The following is a 17,849-nucleotide window of genomic DNA, read 5'->3' as shown; positions in this document are numbered from 1 at the left end:
AAGCCGACATCAAAGTTTGCGTGAGCGCCCGCACACAGGCGCGAGACAGCCTGACGCACAGAAAAGCCTCTCGTAATGTCTCGCTTTTTAAAACCGAACGCATCATTTGGGGAGCTTTTGGCTTGCAGAAATGAGAAACTGTGCTATCTGGAAGAATTCCCTGTCTTAGCTTTCAATACTCCGCAGCATCCGGGGCAGAACAGACGCGACGGGAGCAGATGAAATGTGTGGCTTTTAGTTTTGCGATTATTTTCATTCTCCAGCAGTTCAGCCTGGAAAATGCAACCACGAGCCGTCACCTACATAGATCAATATGGATGTGGAGCTTCCCGGGGGTCTGAACCCTCAGAATTCTTCCAGGAAGGACTGGGTAGGGTAGGGCTTTCAGAAGAGCTACATCAGGTGGTGGACTTTCCAACCCCGCCTTGTCAAATAGCTGGGTTTTAAACACGGGGCTGCGTCTGTCACCTACGTAGTGATACTTCCAGATTAGGGGGCTTTTGGTGTGTGTGTGTAAGCACCGTGGCCATTAGCCAGAGCTTCTGTGGCAGGGGGCCCTCATGGGAAAAGGAGGCAGTGCAGAACACCGAGAACATAACTACAGGTGGGCTGATGTGTTTGCAGATTTACACGGCAAACCAGGCCTATGCCTCCTGGTAGGCTCCAGCCAGCCTAGCTGGGGAATGCTCGACATGGTAAGCCTTTCTTTGCTGCCTCAGCTTGCATCGCGTTGCAGCTTCAATTGCCTCACCTCTAACGAAACCCTCATTTTCTGTGTAACTCCACAAGGAAGAGGACTGGGAGCTTGCTTTTGAATGTGTGAGGACTATTTAGGGTAGTTGCAAGAACCTGGAATATCTTTCCCCACCTCCTAGCCACACTTTTGCACAATATGTGGTGTGATGTATTTTCTCTCACTTTCTCTTCCCTCACTTTTTTTTTTTGGAAGCTTGCGATCAAGGAGAGGGCCAAGAGTTAAACCCGCCTAGTCCCTGCCACGTTTCTGATTTGGTCCTAGATCTGTGTTCAAAACAGGCCCTTAGCGCTTCAAACAAAGCTGGGCGCATTGCAACGGGGAAGCACTCACATGGCATGCAGGAGGTTCCAGGCGCAATCCCAGGGATCTCCAGTCAAAACTAAACATTCCAGTATTTGATCAAAGAGAGTAGGTAGCAGGAGGTGGGGAAAGACCCTTCTTCCCCTGGGAGACCCACCGCCAGACCAAGTTGGTGAGGCTGGGATAAGCTGGCAGATTTTTAAAATCTATATCCCACCTTGCTGCTGAAAGGTAAGCGGCACTCAAGGAAGTGAGCCATAAAATCCCAACTCAACAAATAAAAATGACACCATGAAAAAGCGGCACGGGAAAAGGGCAACAGTGCGGCAAACGGCACCCAACCTGCGAGGCGCGCGGCTGCCGGAGGCCCGAGTGTGTGCCCAAAGGGGCTGCCTTGGTGGAAGGCAGCTTTGCCCTAGTCCGGAGCCAGTGATCGGCGAGCAGCCCGCACCCTACCTCCAAAGGGCCGTGCCGTGTGGAATGCGGGTCAGGGGCCCAGGGAGGCGAGGCAACAGAAGCAGCCCCTTCGCCGCCGGCGTGGGGAGAGGCTGAGCGGCCGTCCTGGCTGCCACAAAGCCCCGCTTCTCTCTTGGCAGGGGGCACAGGTCAGATTGGCGCTGCCCCCAGTCCCTTTGTTTCTTCCTAATCCCGGTAATCCGGCCTGTCGCGGGGGCTGCTTGGCGGCTCTTGCCGGGTGGGGAAGGAGTGTGCGGAGCGGGAGCAGAGCTTCTCTGGGAGCAGAGGCAAGCCCCATAACCCTCCATAACCCTCCTCAGGAGGGCAGTTCTAGGAACTGCTTTGCACCATCCAGCGCAAAGAAATCCAAGGGAAGGTGGCATGAGTCCGGGGCAGGTCGTGTCTGTGCTCCCCTGACCTCCAAAGTGCTGAGATGGCCGATTTGGGGCAATCTTTTTTTCCCTTCCAGAGAGGAGGAGAGGCAGGGGAACGGCCAGGATTCCTGGAAGGCGGTGGTGTCTCACTTGCTCCCTCCCTGCCCAGGAATAACTCTCCATCCTGCGCTGCCTCCGGTCTTTGGAGCCCTGCTGGCAGGGAAGAACCAAGCCGGCTGCAAAGGCAAAGAGCAGGACCAGTGCCAAGGCTGTACCTCCCCACAGGTGAAGTTGGGGGCCCCTCAGAATGCACCCTCAAAGATCCTGAGCCCCTGGACTTGGAGGAATTCAACCACCCTTTCTGCGAGGAGGAGCAGCGGAGCCAGTTTCCCCCTTTTTGTCCTTGCACCCTGCAGCCGTCGCCAGAAAAGCGTTTATTGCTCACCTGGCAAAGGTGCTTCAAAGGGGGAGGAAGCAGCTGGCGTGAGCCCTCCATGCCCTCTGTAAGGGGGAGGCCAGAGCCGCAACCCCCTCCTCCGAGCTCAGAGCACACGTCTCCATCTTTGGTGCCCCCTTGCTTGGTGTGTGGAAGGAGGATTTTTTGGAATTTGGCTATGTTTTAGTGGTGCGTCGCGTCGCAGGGCGCCCTTTTCTGCAAAGCCGTCCAGGGGCTGGGAACCCGGCCCTCTGCTGCCCTCAGCTATAGCTTGGCTAGGCCCACTTGCAGAAAGACTTTCCCAGGCTCGATCTTGGTAAAAGGCGGATCTGGCCTGTTACTGCTGGGGTGGGTAACCCTCGGCCCTCGCCTGGCGCCCTGCGGCCCCCTGCACACATCCCGCCCGGATCTCCGGCGAGAGGCTGGCATTCCTTTCCTGCCAGCCTGCTGCATGGAGCAGAAGAGTGGGAGAGGGGGAACAGTCTTGACAGAAAGAACCAGTCCATCTGCTTGATGGATACATAGTTCCTGGCAGATTTCCCGTGGCAAAACGAACATTATGCTGAGGGCTACCCTGTCTGCCCAGCCAGAGAGGCCAGAGCCTCTCAGCGTTCCACCGTTCGCATCCTGGTGTGGCCCGCGCCCTGACGGTCGGTCATGGCAAGGTTGTTCTCTGGCAGGGATTTTCAGCCCGTGGGGATTTGGAGACGGGGCTGCAGCCGCCGCCGTGGCGTAGGAGGGGGATGTTCTCCTGTTGGGTATTTAAAGTGGGCCACGGGCAGATTCTCCCGGGAAGCCTGTCGGCCTCGACAAAAGTGGTGGCGTGGGCAGCCTCTGCTCTTTAATTAGGAGACGGAAGAGACGTCTCGGGCTGGCGGGGAGGGCGAGCATGACGGCGCCTGGGTGGGAGTGGCGTGGGGGAGATGTTCTCTAGCCAGCCCTATGGGACAAGGAGAAACCTCACAAACAAAGGCCCCACAGGTGGAAGGGAGAACCAGCAGCAACCACCTGCGAACGCAGCCAGGATTGTGCTCTGGGACCGAAGGGAGCAATGCAGCCAGAGACCCTTCTAAGTTGGGTTGGGGGCACAGAATGTCTCCGCCCCCTGCCTTCTGATTCCCACTGGAATCCCCTACTTGAAAAAGTAATGCAACGTGCATCTCTAGATTGCAACTCTCAGTGCAAGTTAGCGTTCACATTCAGGCCAAGTTCCTAGTCCTCTTGGTGGCAGGACACCATTTTTTGTTATTATTTGAATTGGAGGGCAAGACAAAGAGAAAAGGGCTGGAAATTGAGAACCCACCTAAGCAGGGGGAAACATCTGCTTTCCTCCCCACTTTTTAGGGTGACGTTATTCACCTATAATGGCAGACATCACTGGTTGGGGTGCGAAGCATCTTTCAGCTCAAGGGTCAGATTTAATTTTGGGCCAGCTTGGGCCGGGAGCATTCTAGCAGTGGTGGGGCCATCAGGGCAGAATATTTTAACTTCAAGTCTTTCCTGGCAGGAATGAAGCCTTGGAAGAGGTGATGCAGCTTTTCAGAAAGAGAAAAAAGCTGCACAACCACCAGGAAGCCAGCACAGGATCGGTGGGAGCTTGAGAAGGAGCAGGTCGGACGGACACCTCTAGCAAGCTCTCACTGAGGAGCTTGGCCGGAGCAAGCGTGGCGTGTGGGTCGGCTGAGTGAAACCGCATCCTCCCAACTCTCCTTTTAACCCTCGTGGAACTGAGCACGTTGCCACGGCTCCCAGGTGGCGCTCTTAAAAGCTTGAGCAAGCTGCTGTCGTGAAAGGCTCAGGAGCTCTCGGCCAGAGCGGCAGACTCAGGCTGTGCTTCCGTCTTTCCAGGTGGCTCCTTTGTTTCCCTCCAAAGCCAAGCCCCCGAGATCCGGCTGCGGGACCCCTCTCTTCAGGCCCCAAAAGAGGCTTCCCCTGGCATCCCGTGTGTGACCGATCTGGCCCAGTCTTCACGCTGGCCCATGCGCATGGTGTGAACAGCTTGAGGGGGAATGGAATTGAGGCCCTGTATGTGAGGAAGCGTTTTCAGCTGCAGGATGCGGGAAGGGAGTCGTGAAGAAGGCACGTGAAGGGCTGCTTTCGGCTCATGGCTGCGGCAAAAGCAGCTTTTGGCAATCGGGCGTTAAGCTGAACGTTACAGAGGGTGAGATTTCCAAGCAAGCTTCGGCCACTGAAGCTCTTTGGTAGCAAGGGGGATTTAAGTATGAATTTACACAAGTACTCTTCCCGGTCCCCAAATTTCCACCTGCCGCCAGATAGCTCAGCATCTCCCAACCCTTTTTATGCAGTGTGGAAAGCTTTTAATTCTTTTCTCGGGGTTTTATGTTCTTTCTCCCCCATGCACCTCCTTGCTGCACCTGCCTTCCACGGTTTGGCAGAGCGAAGCATTCAGGTCAAATACTGTGCCATTGCTTAAGAAGCTCAGCCTTGGCTCGGGAAATATCCCGATTGACTTCCTGTCACCTCCTACCAACTCCCTAGGCAGCCTTCCCCCATCTGCCACTCTCCAGAAGTGAGGCACTACAGTTCCCATCATCCCAGCCAGTGGAGGCCATTCCACCTGGCTGGAATTGATGGGTTCCTAAACTTAACACTTCTGGTTTAGCAAAGCCCATGCTAGATTCCTAGACTAGGTGTTGCTTTCTCAACTTCCACCTGCTGCACTTCTAGTAATATGAGGCCAACCTTTCTGGCCCGCCTTCCAGGGTTGCTTGTAAGGATGAAATGCCCTGATACTTTTATGTATAGGACGGGGTGTAAAAGTCTTAAATAAATAAATAACTTTCTTGATATAGCGACATCCCTGTGTGTGTTGCTTTAGAGCCGATGGAAGGACAGCAGGTCTCTGCCCCCAAGGGTCTTACAGTTTTAAAAACAGACAATAAAGAGAAAATGGAGGAAAAGGAGGAAACCCGAGGCAGGGGTAAACAAGAACATCTGACATGACAGAGACCATGCGTGGTGCCGAAGTTTTAAGTAAAAGGTGGACTTTGGGGGATGAAGGAAGCAAGGAGCATTCTGGGAGGAGTTCCAGGCATTGTGGGCAAGGGAGGAAAGGCCGCGTCTGTATGTGCGGAGCAATGGCATGCTTGAAATTGCGACAGGCTCCTGAATGTTTTTCCAAAGCTTTCTGCAGACGAGGCGTTTGAGGCTGGCTCCAAAACGGGTGGAAGAAAGGGAAATGTTCTCTGAGCAACTTTCAGTGGAAAGTCTTTCCAAATTTTGTGGGGGCTCCATGCAGCGTGTGCGGCTGGACCTGCCACGGTTTGCGTTCGCTCTCTCCATTGAGTTGCGTGCGGATCTTTGACGCGAGAACTGGTGATGAAGCCACCTCATTGCTTGCTCAGTTAGTCCCTGAAATCACGGCTGGATAATAGCAGAAACTCTGGTGGATCAGCAGTTTTCTCCAATATTCTGCATCGTGTTGTGTTTTGTTGTGTTTTGCAGCTGTGGCAGCCGCCGTATCTCTCCCACAATGCCCCAAAATGATGCCAAGCCATGGGCAAAATGGTATCCGGACTTTCAGTTTTGGCACCTAGCAGCAAAGAAAAAGGAAAGCTCCATCTTTCGCTAAATGGAGATGGGTAGAGGCCTGTTCTCCCCTGCAGAGGAAGGCAGGACGCGCTCCAACAGAGCAAAGCTCAGGGTGCCAAGGTTCCATTTGGATGCCAGGAAGCACTTCCTGACAGTCAGGACCCCGAGGGTGTGGAATGGGCTTCCAGGGAGGTGGCTGAGGCCCCATCAGTGTTCAAGGCTGGACGTGCACATGGTGGGCATGTCATGAGTGGAGCTGGCTGGTGCCAGAGGTCAGACTAGATGGCCCGGGAGCCCCTTCTGACTCGCTCTGTTTCTCTGTTTCTAAAATGATAACAATCCTTCTTGCTGCTAATGGTCTGCCTACCTGCACAAAACTGTTGTGGGATTTCTCCTCCGCCTGCAGAAATGGGGTGCGGTGGTTCCACCTCAGTTTCTCCGCCCAAAAATAGGATGGAGGCCGGATGCACTCTGCGTGAGCAGGAGAGCGGCCAACATCAGGTGGTCCTTTCCTAGGTCATAAACTGGTTAGTCAAGTTCATTTGGAGGGCAGGAAGCAAAGTGCAGTCAGGGAAGGGCAGGTTTTTCAGAAGATACCAGCTGATCAAATGTTCACAGGGTCACACCCATGCTGTTTTTCACTCACTGGGCTGGAATGACTTCAGCCTTCCTGGCTGCAGACTTGGTCCACTTCAGGTGTTAAGAAGCTTGTGGGGGACAGATTTGGGTAGCTGTCCCACCCCGCTTAAAAGCAATTGCCGGAGATGAAAATCCAGCTCAGAAAGGACTGGAGCTTTTCTCTGATGTTTAACATTTTCTTTTTACTTGCAAACAAGATGGCCTTTTGTGAATCCCGCAGAAAAGAGGGAGAAACATGATACCGCTTTGCATAACCTTAACATATCTATATGGACAGATGCAAATGTAGAAATAATCGTTATAATTTAGATAGAAGTACTGTATGTCTCACGGTGACATGGGAAATGGGGAGCCGGGGCGGGGGAGACCCCTGCTCGGTTTGGTGCCCCTTTGCTTTTCTTTCTGGGATGCTTTTGTCTTGGACCTTTCAAACAGACAATGTCTTTAAAGATCGTAGTCCTTTGAACAGAGCACCCTCATCTGTAAAGTCAAACACAGGGCCATCTGAGGAGCTCATTTTTACATGTAGCATGCATTAAAAATGGTGTTCTGCACTTGCTGTGGCAAGCGGTATAGTCCAAGTTGTTGCGATGGGACTCTACCATTCCATTCTCTTACAGAGCTCTCAGTGTTAAAATGGATCAGGCTACCCGTTTCACTTTCTCCTTCTCCCATGATCCTTGAGAGGGTGTGACAAGGGCAAAAGGCGCCCTTTATCACCCCATCTGGGAACCTCGGCCCACCCTCATCGCACACCCGGGGCCTCTTCCGCACACACAAATGCAGCCATGGTTACTGCCGGCCAACTTGCTCTGCACCCTCGTGCTTGTTTGCAAGTGGCTTTTTAAAAAATCAAGGTAACACCTCATATGTGCAGGCTGTAAGCACAGCTGACCTTCGGAGCAGGGTTGGGCTTATTATGGGCTGTAACAATATTGACCTAGTGGCATCTTTACGGCAGCAGGACCTGCAGCTGTGTTTCTGAGCAGAACAACCTGCTCCTCCCCCTTTCTTCATCTTCTCTGCCCTGGGAGGGCTTTCCCATTTCATTTGCCTGCTGTTATCTTCACAACAACCCTGCAAGGCAGGGCAGACTAGGTGGCACAGGTGTCAAACACCAGGCAAATGCTTTTCCGGGGTGGCGTTCTAATTCTGCGCCACCGCAGAGTCTGGAGAGCAAATCTCTCTGTAGCAGGTATGTCACGTGTGGAAGGTACACTGCTGTCTCGGTGCGGTTATTGCTGAATGTGCGCATCCTTCCAGTGCTGGAAAAACTATCAGGCCAGAGCCACTTTTCACATACGGTTGGGCATTTTCCACCCATCTCCTCTCTTTTGCTCAGGGTGAAAGAACGGACAGATCTGTCTCTGTCTTCCCCGTGCTCATACATCCACAGCAGGGATTTCAATGTGCCAGAGACCTGAGAGTATCAAATTAGATGCTGGCAGGCATATACAGGGAAAGGGCTTTTAACTTCATGCGTAGGATAAGGGGTTCCTGGAGGCACCTGTGTGACCAGGTTGGAGGTAGGATGCTTTGATGCAGCAAACCCAAGTGACATGTTTGTTTCGCTGGCAGAAGCTTCCGGGTTCCACCTGCAGCATTTCCAATAAGATGCTGGTTAGCAGCTTGACTTGGTATTTGAGATGGGGTGAATCTGTCAGAATTGTTTTCGTTCAACTGCTTTCTCCACCCCAGGCTCGTTCCATCCTGGTTTGCTGTTGGATTGCAAACTAGGGTTTTTTTTTTAAATCCTCCCTGTGCAGAAATTTGTATGCATTTTGTGGGCACGTCCCCAAAGTCCCAGCTCGCACATTAGAACCCAGGGATGTAACAAGCCTGGATTATTTGCCGTGATGCACAAACTGAGAAATCTGGTTTCTCTCTCCCTCAACAAGCTACAGAAATCATTCATGGTTAGTTGCTGGTTCTTTAGTCACATGTCTAATAAACTACAGAGCATCCCTGTGTTGTTAGTTGATCCCTCTTGCAGTAAAAGCTCATTTGCCTGCTCACAACTGCAGATTTCAAAACAAGCTTGGGATGTTGTGAAACGTAAACCACGGAGGAAAGCATGTTCTGATGTATTTGCAAATGTATACATTTTCCCTGATGTTTTTCAAACACACGCAAGTTCTCAAGCACATTGGTTTTGTTTTGCAAAACATATCGCAAACTCAGGGGTGGGATGGGTTTCAGAGAGCAAATTGTTCAGGGGCCCGGGTATGCTCCCGCAAGGTGTGACTCGGGTGCTCCTGACACATTTCTCCGTCATCCCCACTAAGCCAACTCCCTTGTGCGTTCATGTGCTTTGGGGGCTGCCCCATGGCCCCAAGCAGGGGTGTCACGAGTGGCCCTGCACTTGGCTGGGAGCCTTTCCAGATCTCGCCCATGCGACACTTCGGCAAAGACGCGCCCCCTTTTCCAGCGTGTGTGTGTGTGTGTGTGTACGGTTGATGGAAGAAGGATGTTTTGTCTTCCAGGAGGAGCAGCCTGGGTGGTTACTGTGGCCACGCTCTTTCTTGTCTTCCCCTTTTTCTCCTCACTCCTTCGCCTTCCTTTTTCTGGGTCACCGGCTTTTAAAGAGGCGTCTCTGCCCAACTGTCTGGCCACCCTTTTGAACCCTCTTGCTGCACAGCCGATTGTGGGAATCCGTCTTGTCTGTTTAGGCCCACACGGGCTCGCCGGGATCTGCCGTGCATTCTCCTGCTAAACCTTTTGGCTACCTTCGGGTTGATTGTTGTCTTCTGGTTGCCGTTCTGTCTCGAGTTCGGAATACCCGTTAATTTCGGCTCAGCAAGCCCGTATCCGGAGCAAAGCAGGAGCTTATTAAATGGGGGGGAGAGAGAGAATTTGCAAGGGAGGGGGAGTTGGGGAGGTGAGACTGAGGGATGGCATGTAGCCAAAGATCTTTTGTTTCAGCTAGAGCCCAGGGGAATTTTGTTTGCCTTTCATGTGTTAAGAACATAAGAAGACTCATGCCGATCAGATGGAGACCAGCAAGCTATCCTCAGCAGCTAACCAGCTGCCCCCAGGAAATCAACAAGTAGAACACGAGTGCAACAGAACTCCCCCACCCATGTTCCCCAGCAACTGTTAAGCACCGGAATACGGCCTCTGATATTGGAGGTAGCATAGAGCCATGAGGACTAGCGGCATGGGTAGACTCCTCCAGGAATCTGTCCAGTCTCTTGGTACAGCCATCCAAATTGGTGGCTGTCGCAGCATCTTGTGGAAGTGAATTCATAATTTAACTGTGCACTGTGTGAATCTGTCCTGTGCCTCTGTCCATTCAACTTCATGGGATGATGACCCCATTGGGGACTAGTGTTACGGGAGGGAGGAAGACGTCTCCGTATCAACTTTCTCCACACTGGACACACTTCTGTACCTCTGCCATGTTTGTCCTTCCCTTCTTCTGAAGGGGTGGGCTTTTTTTTTAAGCCCCCCCAACAACCCTGGGAGGGAGGTTGGGGACAAAGAGAAGGAAATCCTAAAGGGATCTGAACCTGCTGCCAAGGTGGCCTGGACACCAGGTTGGGTTCCTTTCAGAAGGAGAAAAGGTGGGGTATGAATATAATACAGGTATAAATGAAGACCCCTTAGTGCACGGGGCAGTCGGAGAAGGTGAGGTGCCGCCTGCACGGGGAGCTTGGTGCGACTCCACGAGTGGCTGGAAAATGGCTTCCTTCATTTGCCACTTCCCCGGGCTTCGTGCCACGTGAGGGCCCTCTGCTGCACTGCACTCTGCACATGCACATGGGCACAGGTACAGATATGCATGCGTGCGCACAGACAGACTTCCTGCGTGTCTCTTCTTGCCTTCCCTTTCCTCCCAACCCACGTTCCTCAGCAGCAATCCACTTTCTTAATGAGCGCCTTGCTGGCCCTACCCAGGAGTGGCCTGCGCAGGGGAGGGGGGCAGCTGGGGGCACCGGGGGCCTCTTTTGTGTGCTTTTGAAAGGCCGGTTGCTAAGAGATGGGAGGTTGCCCGTCGCTATGTCCACTTTTATGGCCTTTTTGTTACTGCAAAAGGACCCTCCTCCAGTGGAGGAAAGGGGGGCGACAGGCAGGCTGGGGCTTAGAGGTGGGGGCAGAAGGAAGGGGGTGGTCTCCTCCCCCTAATTAAACCCTGTCAACTGGGTTTAATCTATTGTTGCGAAGGTCTCTTTGTTCAGGAACAAGGAAGCCGTTCCCCTGGGTGGGGTGGTGGTTGGAACCGGGAATCCGCGGTAGAGTTTCAGCCTGCTCTCCCTTCCCTGACGTTGAGCTCTCCCAGTGGAAAGGCCGACCTGTTTCAGCAAGGGATGCTCTGGCGCTTTGCACAGTGGGCTGTGTGTTGAAATTCGCATTTGTTCCAGGTGGGGAAGGGATGAAAAGAGACGAGTGGATAAAAGATGCTGTTTCAGAGGTCTGTCAGCCCCCTGCTCCACAGGCCCCCCGTGGCAGAGGCATGCTGGTTATTTTTCCTGCACTGGAATTGAGGCACGTCTGGCTTTTGCACATGGGGATGGTCATTTTCAGAGTGTCAGTTCTCAGACCCGGGAGGGACTGAACTCCAGCAGTTGGCTTAGCAGCCGCCATTTTGGTCCGGGGTTCTTCTACCACAAGGTCTGCCAGATGTGGTGGTGGCTCGGTGCGCAACCGATAAGGTGGGCGCCAGGGAGGGCTTCCCTGCCCCTTCTCCACACAGACCGACTTGATACCCCAGGTGTGTGGGAAATCCAGAGGCCATCCTTGGCCTGGTGGTCTTTATTCCAGAGGGAGCCCTTGAGGTGCTCCAGATGTTTGGGCCCGCCTTTCCACTAGGCTGAAGCCAACGCAGCCAGTTCATGGGGATGATGGATGTTGCAGGCTCAAACTCGTTGATCGCTCTTGTGGAAGACATGAGACGCTCCTCTAGCGACTCTGACAGGACGGCAAGGCCTGGTGTCTGCCCTTTAGGAGCATCTTTTTCAGATACTGAGTGCTGACTCTCTTGGCCGCTTCAGGTGCAGGTTGTGAGAATCAGGCTGAGCGAGCCCCTGGGGGGCTACCTGAGCTTCGGCGTCTGATGCTGGCACTCTCCTTGCGAGCTGGGACCAAGCCAACTGCCTGCAAGGTTGCTGAGCCGATTACAGCTCTGATAATAGCCCTGAGGCTGGATTAGGCTGGTTGTGCTCCCTGCTGCTTATCTGGCTCCTCACCATCAAAACAGGCCGTGGCGAGATCTCAACCATCTCTTGGTCCATGCAAGTCGGAGTTGAGGCACGGCAAGCAGAACCCCCTGACGTGCTCCCGGATTTCCAGTCCTGTCAATGGGACCCCAAGTTAACTTTCGTTGGCAAGGTTCTGCACCAAGGGTCCTTTGCGCCGCGGCACACGGATGACTCGGTGTTTGCTGCCGACACATACAAACGAACAAACAAATTTCTGGGACACTGTCTTGGTTCTTTCCAGATGTGCGTTTCCTTCCCACCCAGAAAGTTCTACTGAGCTTATGCCACTTTTTCAAACCATGTGTTTATGGAGAGCAGAGCAGATACTATTGATAGGTGGCTTTTTTAAAATTAAAAATAAAAAATAAGTTGAAGTATATGCATATTGTATACATAGGGGATGGGCTAAGAGACTTTCCAAGTTTACAGAAAGTCGCAAAGGTGGACTTGGTTGCAGAATCTGATTTCCTGAGAATGTATTTTGTTTGGTAAAAAAAGGGGGGAAAGGGCAAGTTTCTAGCCCTTGGGCTTGTGCTAACTCTTGGAAGATGGGGAGAAGCTGAGTGAGGTCTCCAGGGATGAGGGGTCGGGTGTCAGGAACCTTCAGCACAATGTCTTGGGCCCCAGGACTGTCAAAACAAGCATGAATGATGTCAAATAACTTGTGTAAAGTGAGACACCCTTTCTCCTAATCTCCATTTATTTCTCTAAGAACGGTGTCCTGGTTCTTCTTTGGAAAAAGTGGATTTGTTGCTTCATCTGGCACGTAGCCTTCCTGTACGGAGCGGCATGAAGCCTTTCGCCGAACCACAGGTTTTATTCGGGCCCCTTGAGTCCCAGAGGGTGAAATGAGAATGGTGCTATTCTGTTGGTGTTGGTCATCCTTGCAATTGGCAGCTCATAGTTTCCATTTAATAGTTTCCGTTTAATGTGATAGTTTCCACTTAATGCAATAGCAGAAGCTCTAACGGTTCATAATTAGACAGGCAGACTGACAGAGCCCTGCTTGCAAGGAGCGTCCAGTCTAAAATAAACTGGAGCAAGAGGGGGAGAGAGACGAAGATGGAGAAAAAAATCACGGGGACCAGAGCAGTTACGGCTTGGTTGCAGTTAGAAAGATGTGAAGCAGAAACTACATGCTAACTAAAACAGAGGCGGTACAGTCCCCTCCCCTTTAAGAATGAAAAAGCAACAACAAATAATTAGGAAAAAACCCAGAAGCAGAAACAGTTCTTTAACTCAGTCCTCTGCAGACATTTGTCAACCTCACTGCCATCAATGCACGGATGAGGGATTGGGGTCACGGCGGCAGGCCCCGTCCTGCCCCGCCTCTCCACCCCTGTTCAAACACTCCCCCGCCAAACAGCACTGTGTGGATTGCAGCTGGGCTTGCTTCAAGAGGAAGGCTTGGGGGCAGAGAGGGGGGTGCGATCCCATCTCTCTCCCTGCACTCCCCCAGACACCCATCCTCACACACAGATACATTCATTGATTTCTCCTGGGGCTTCTGTGGAAACTGAACTGGAACAGATCTTGCACCGGGTGGGGTGGGGATTAATAATTAAAACAATTGCTTTGGGTTTTACCTAAAACTGGAGGGGCGCGACAAAACTCTCCTTCCTCCTTGGAAGAACTTCAGCGCCACTCCTTTGCCGATCTTGCAGTGGAGATGTTGCAAAAAGCAACCCATCGGGTAGACCGCTTTGATATGTTTCTGCTGTACCCTAATGGATTTTCTTAATTGAAGGCTTTCTTCCGAGGGGCAGAATTAGCTCTTTCTACTCACACTGCCTCATTGTAAAATTGGCTTTTTCGTCTCCCGCATGTCAAGTCCAGTTCAAGCTGGTCTGTAACAGGTTTTGGAACCGCAGTGAGCGAGAATCAGAGTTTGAACAAGAGGAGTTGCTAGACCGAGTTTTTAAAACTTGGCTATAGAGTCAAACCAGGAAATGGAACCCACATACGACCTTCTAGCAGATACTTTTTGATTATTTTGAGTTTAACATTCGATTAACCAAACCAAACAATTAACCAAACAAAAGATGTGAGTCAGAAAGCAATTAGATAAGATGGATGCATTGAAGGTGTAATCCAATGCATGCTTCAACAGAAAAAAAAGGCCTTTTTTGGTTCAGACATACATCGGATTGCTGCCTAAGCCCCTTGAGGCGGGGTATTGCTCATAAATGTGTGGTTTTTGGTTTTATGCAGTTTTCTTGTGAGCTGTCCCAGTAATTGCCGCTTGGTGAGTTGCACAAAACCCCCTGCTAAGGGATTACTAGCAGTTGTCCCAAAACTTCAGTTCCCAAGTTTCTCCATGTGGGGTGGATATGCAAGTTGAAGCAACTCCTTATCTGAGGTTCTGCTTTCTCGGTTTCTTGTTGGGACTACAGCTCCTATCATTCGCTCTCAGCTGGCCTGGCCATTCAGAAATGATGGATTCCCCCACTTTCCAGCCACCTTGAGCTCTACTTTGGGGGGAAAGGCAGCGTATAAATTATACGCCCCAGTTTGTTTTTTTACAACCTTTGTTGACCCCCTTTTTTTGCAACACATGCGTAACCCCGACCTCCATGTGTAACTAGGACGGGGGTGCGGTTCTGCCCTCCCATTTGGCTGGGACTTGGAGACGGGATCCTGCCAAGCCAGGTTTCAGAAATGGCTACTGCCTGTCCATCCTCACAACCGGGGCTCTAGCGTGGGAGGTCAGTGCAATTAGGGGCGATGGTGCAATCCCTCCCCCCAGCCCCATTGCTGACAGTGTGAAAAGGCCGTCTTGATTTCTTCTGAAGGGACAAAGCCGCCTTGAGGAAAGTGGGGAAGCGGTGGGGTCTCCCGAGTGCAGATCCAGTCTGTCTCCCATGCGGCATTCCCACTGGCTTCCTTTCTCCTCTGCCTCTCCTGCTGTCCAAGAAGGACACTGTGCGACACTTAATGTCTGTTCAACTGACCCCCTGACCTGGCATCGCTGGCCTCCGGCTTTTGTCTGGCGGCCATTCCCAGCCTCGCACCCGGTTGCTTCCAGTGTCATGGTCCCAGCCGGGCCCGTAGGTCACGGAGCGAGAATGCCGGGCAGGGTGGTCTCTTCCAGGTCTCCTTGATGCAAGGGGGCACAGGCCTTAAGCTAGAGCTGAACCCACCCTGGGCACAGGACAAGATGGCCAGCTCAGTTGCGCACCCCGAAATTGGCCAGAGTGGCTGCTGAAATTCACTTCTCCACTGCGGGACCATCTGGCACTGAACCCTTATCCTCATCACTGCTCTGGTGTCCTGCTTCTTAGCAGGGGAAGGAAGAGCTGTCCTGCCGTGAGACTTGGAGAATCAAATAGGAAGAAAGACGAAGGCCTGGGAGTGGAGGGAAAGGGAAGAGGCGGGAGCGCAGCTTTTCAAGGCCAGAACGAGGCGGCAGGGTGACATAGGGTGGCCCCTTGCCCTCTCTCACAGGGCACAGTCCTCTGTTTGAAGGCTTGTGGTGGCTGCAGCACTTGGAGAGTCCTGTTCTGCTCCTGGCGGGACAGACGATATTTCTATTTAATTAAAATCGCTATTTCTAGATTTGCCTCTTAAATCCCTGGCAAGTAGAGCCCCATTAGGAGAGCATCCCTGCTAGGTCTTAATATCCAGAGGCGCGCAGGAAAGTGTATGCCATCCAAGGTACCGGCCGTTCTGCGTTTCATGGATTAGAGCCCTTGGGCGGATCTTGCTCTTTTCCACTTCAGGAAGGCAAAAATGGCCGCTTGGGCTCAAGGTGGTTTTTTGATTGCCATGCAGGTCGCGTGCGGATCCAGGAAGGGGCTTCGCTCCGCATCGAGCAGCTGCGCACAGAGGACCAGGGCTGGTACGAGTGCCGAGTTCTCTTCCTCAACCGTCCGAGCAGTGATGATGAGTTCAAGAACGGCACCTGGATCCATCTCACTGTCAATTGTACGCACCGGGGTGTGGGGGGAAGGGTGGGGGGGTTGTTTTTTAAGGGTCCCTCCAGTCCAGCACTCTCGTTCACCAGCTGCTCCCAGGAAACCCACAAGAAGGGGATCAGTGCAGCAGCACCCTTCCGCCCATGTTCCCCAGCAACCTGGGCACGCAGGCATACTGCCTCAAGTGCTCGAGGAAGCATTGAGCCATGTGGACTACAGCCTTGCATAGTCTTCTGCTCCACCAATTTTTCCAGGGACACATCCCAGGAGTTCGCCACAGGGATGCTCATCCATCTCTTGTCCTAGGCCTCCATCACAGCAGAACAAGATGTATGGATAGATCCCTGACTGATTTGCAGAAACTGGCCATGATGTCTTACTCCCGATCGCTTGAGCTGCAAGATGACTCTTACTGCCGCTCTCCTTGCCTTGCAAAATTATAACTGCTGAACGGAAAAAGAACTTGGCATAACCAGGAACACTTTTTTTCTGTGAAAGGACGGTGCATGCCGTTCATTCCTGGTCCTCCAAACGAATTCCTGGACTCGGGATGTGTTCATTTTCAATGGAACTCTGACTTGCGCAGGGTTCTGACTTGTGGACCTTGGGGTGCTGGTAAAAAATTTAGCAGAGATGCTGGAAGCCTCAAGTCCTGCCCAGCCCTGGCTCCCGCTGAGCGAGAGAGATCACCTTTGTCTTCCACTCCATCTGCTCAGCGATTCTTCCAAACCATGATTGCCCCTCAGTAATCCCTCCATCTTCCACACATGGTCTCCCCAGCTTAGCCATGCTGGCTGCTATCCATTTGCAATTTCCTTAGACAGATGACCAGCCCCACTGAGATATTAAAACAGGAGGGGAAACCAAGAAGATCAAGCTCTCAGTCATGTGGAGAGACAGTCTTGTTTGTTTACAAGCAAGCTGCTCAGATCCCAGCTGGATTGGATCAAAATTCCATCTAGCGTCCGGCTTCCGACAGCAGAGACAGCATGGCTGGCCCATTCAACACATGCTCCCAAACAACAGAGCCAAGTGCATAAAAGTGAACAGTCCATCTTATGTGTGATTGTGCACTGACAATCTTGTCATCTCCAGTCTTTTTCCTGTGATAATATTTGACTGGTGTGTCAAATACAGTTGGCGGTTTTGCTCATTTGTTTTGCATTTTAATATGGCCTGATCTAATTTGCCCTTCCTGAAATAATATGAATATGCAGTGCAGAACAAAATTAACCTCCAGTTTTTGCACTTCTCTGAATACTGCTGTGCAGCTCTTTGTTGAAGCCCTACATATTTCAGGGGAGCAAATTGCATACATGAAAGTATGCGTTAGGGAAAAGTGCATGCAAATATATGGGCATTAGGAGAAACTGCATGTGAAAGGCATACATAAGGGAATGGTTTTGGCCCCCCCAAATGCATATATTAGGGAGAAATGCACAGTAAAATGAGTGTGAATGTTCAGGCACCCCAAACTGCATATAAATGTTCATGCGAGCTTCAAAACAACAACAGCAGCAGCAGCAACCCAAAACTGATGTGGAAATGGGAGAAAACAAACTTGACTTTTAAAAAATGCACATAGGGTAGAAAATTAAACATAATATTCTATTTCTAGAGCCAAAAGCACCTGTAGGGCATCGCACACCAAGGGATTCTCATGCATTGCCGCATAATATTATGCCAAGATTTCCTTCTGCAGTGTTTTAGTGTTGCATATACAAAGATAGCGTTACATCCTGACAGTCACGGAACTGCTTAACAAGCTAACACCAGGAATCAACCAACACATCCATGCATGTACTTGCGTCTAGGTGAGCAAGAGAGGAAGGAAAACGTGCAAGATTATGAGGCACATCTGTGTACACCTCTGGCCATCATGGTGTCTGTGTGAGATGCACTTATCGGGCAGCTGGGATTTAAGAGGGGTGGAATGGAGCAAGCGGGAAGGTCTATCAAAGGAAAGGTGAAATGCCGCGACGTCTAAGGACTGGCTTAGGCTCTCTTCTGTGGCATCTCTTGCAGCTCCCCCCGCCTTCCAGGAGACGCCGCCAGCGTTTGTAGAGGTGCAAAACCAAAAGCCCGTTGCTCTCACCTGTTTGGCAGCTGGCAACCCCCAACCCATGGTCACCTGGAAGAGGGACAACCAAGCCATCAAAAGCGGAGACAAAGTGCAGGTATGCTCTGTGTGTGTGTGTGTGTGTGTGTGTGTGTGTGTGTGTG

At 51.8% G+C, this 17,849-nt stretch overlaps 1 protein-coding gene and 1 long non-coding RNA gene across 3 annotated transcripts in view; one reads left to right on the top strand and one right to left on the bottom strand.

Moving 5' to 3' along the window:
- The window catches only part of LOC123032449, a 102,700-nt gene that overhangs the window by 33,758 nt on the left and 51,093 nt on the right, over positions 1-17,849 (bottom strand). The gene's annotated exons all lie outside the window — the stretch shown is intronic.
- IGSF9 (immunoglobulin superfamily member 9) overlaps positions 1-17,849 on the top strand; it is a 39,391-nt gene that overhangs the window by 4,509 nt on the left and 17,033 nt on the right. Inside the window, exons 3-4 of the mRNA XM_044448338.1 lie at positions 15,484-15,636; positions 17,652-17,803. Coding sequence (XP_044304273.1) covers positions 15,484-15,636; positions 17,652-17,803 — 305 coding nt within the window. The remainder of the gene's footprint in view (positions 1-15,483; positions 15,637-17,651; positions 17,804-17,849) is intronic.

This window comes from Varanus komodoensis, unplaced genomic scaffold, assembly GCF_004798865.1.
Source record: "Varanus komodoensis strain SLA01 unplaced genomic scaffold, ASM479886v1 scaffold55, whole genome shotgun sequence".
NCBI classification, from domain to species: domain Eukaryota; kingdom Metazoa; phylum Chordata; class Lepidosauria; order Squamata; family Varanidae; genus Varanus; species Varanus komodoensis.
The sequence above is the reverse complement of the archived record's forward strand: the minus strand, read 5'-3'. Positions and strand labels throughout refer to the sequence as shown.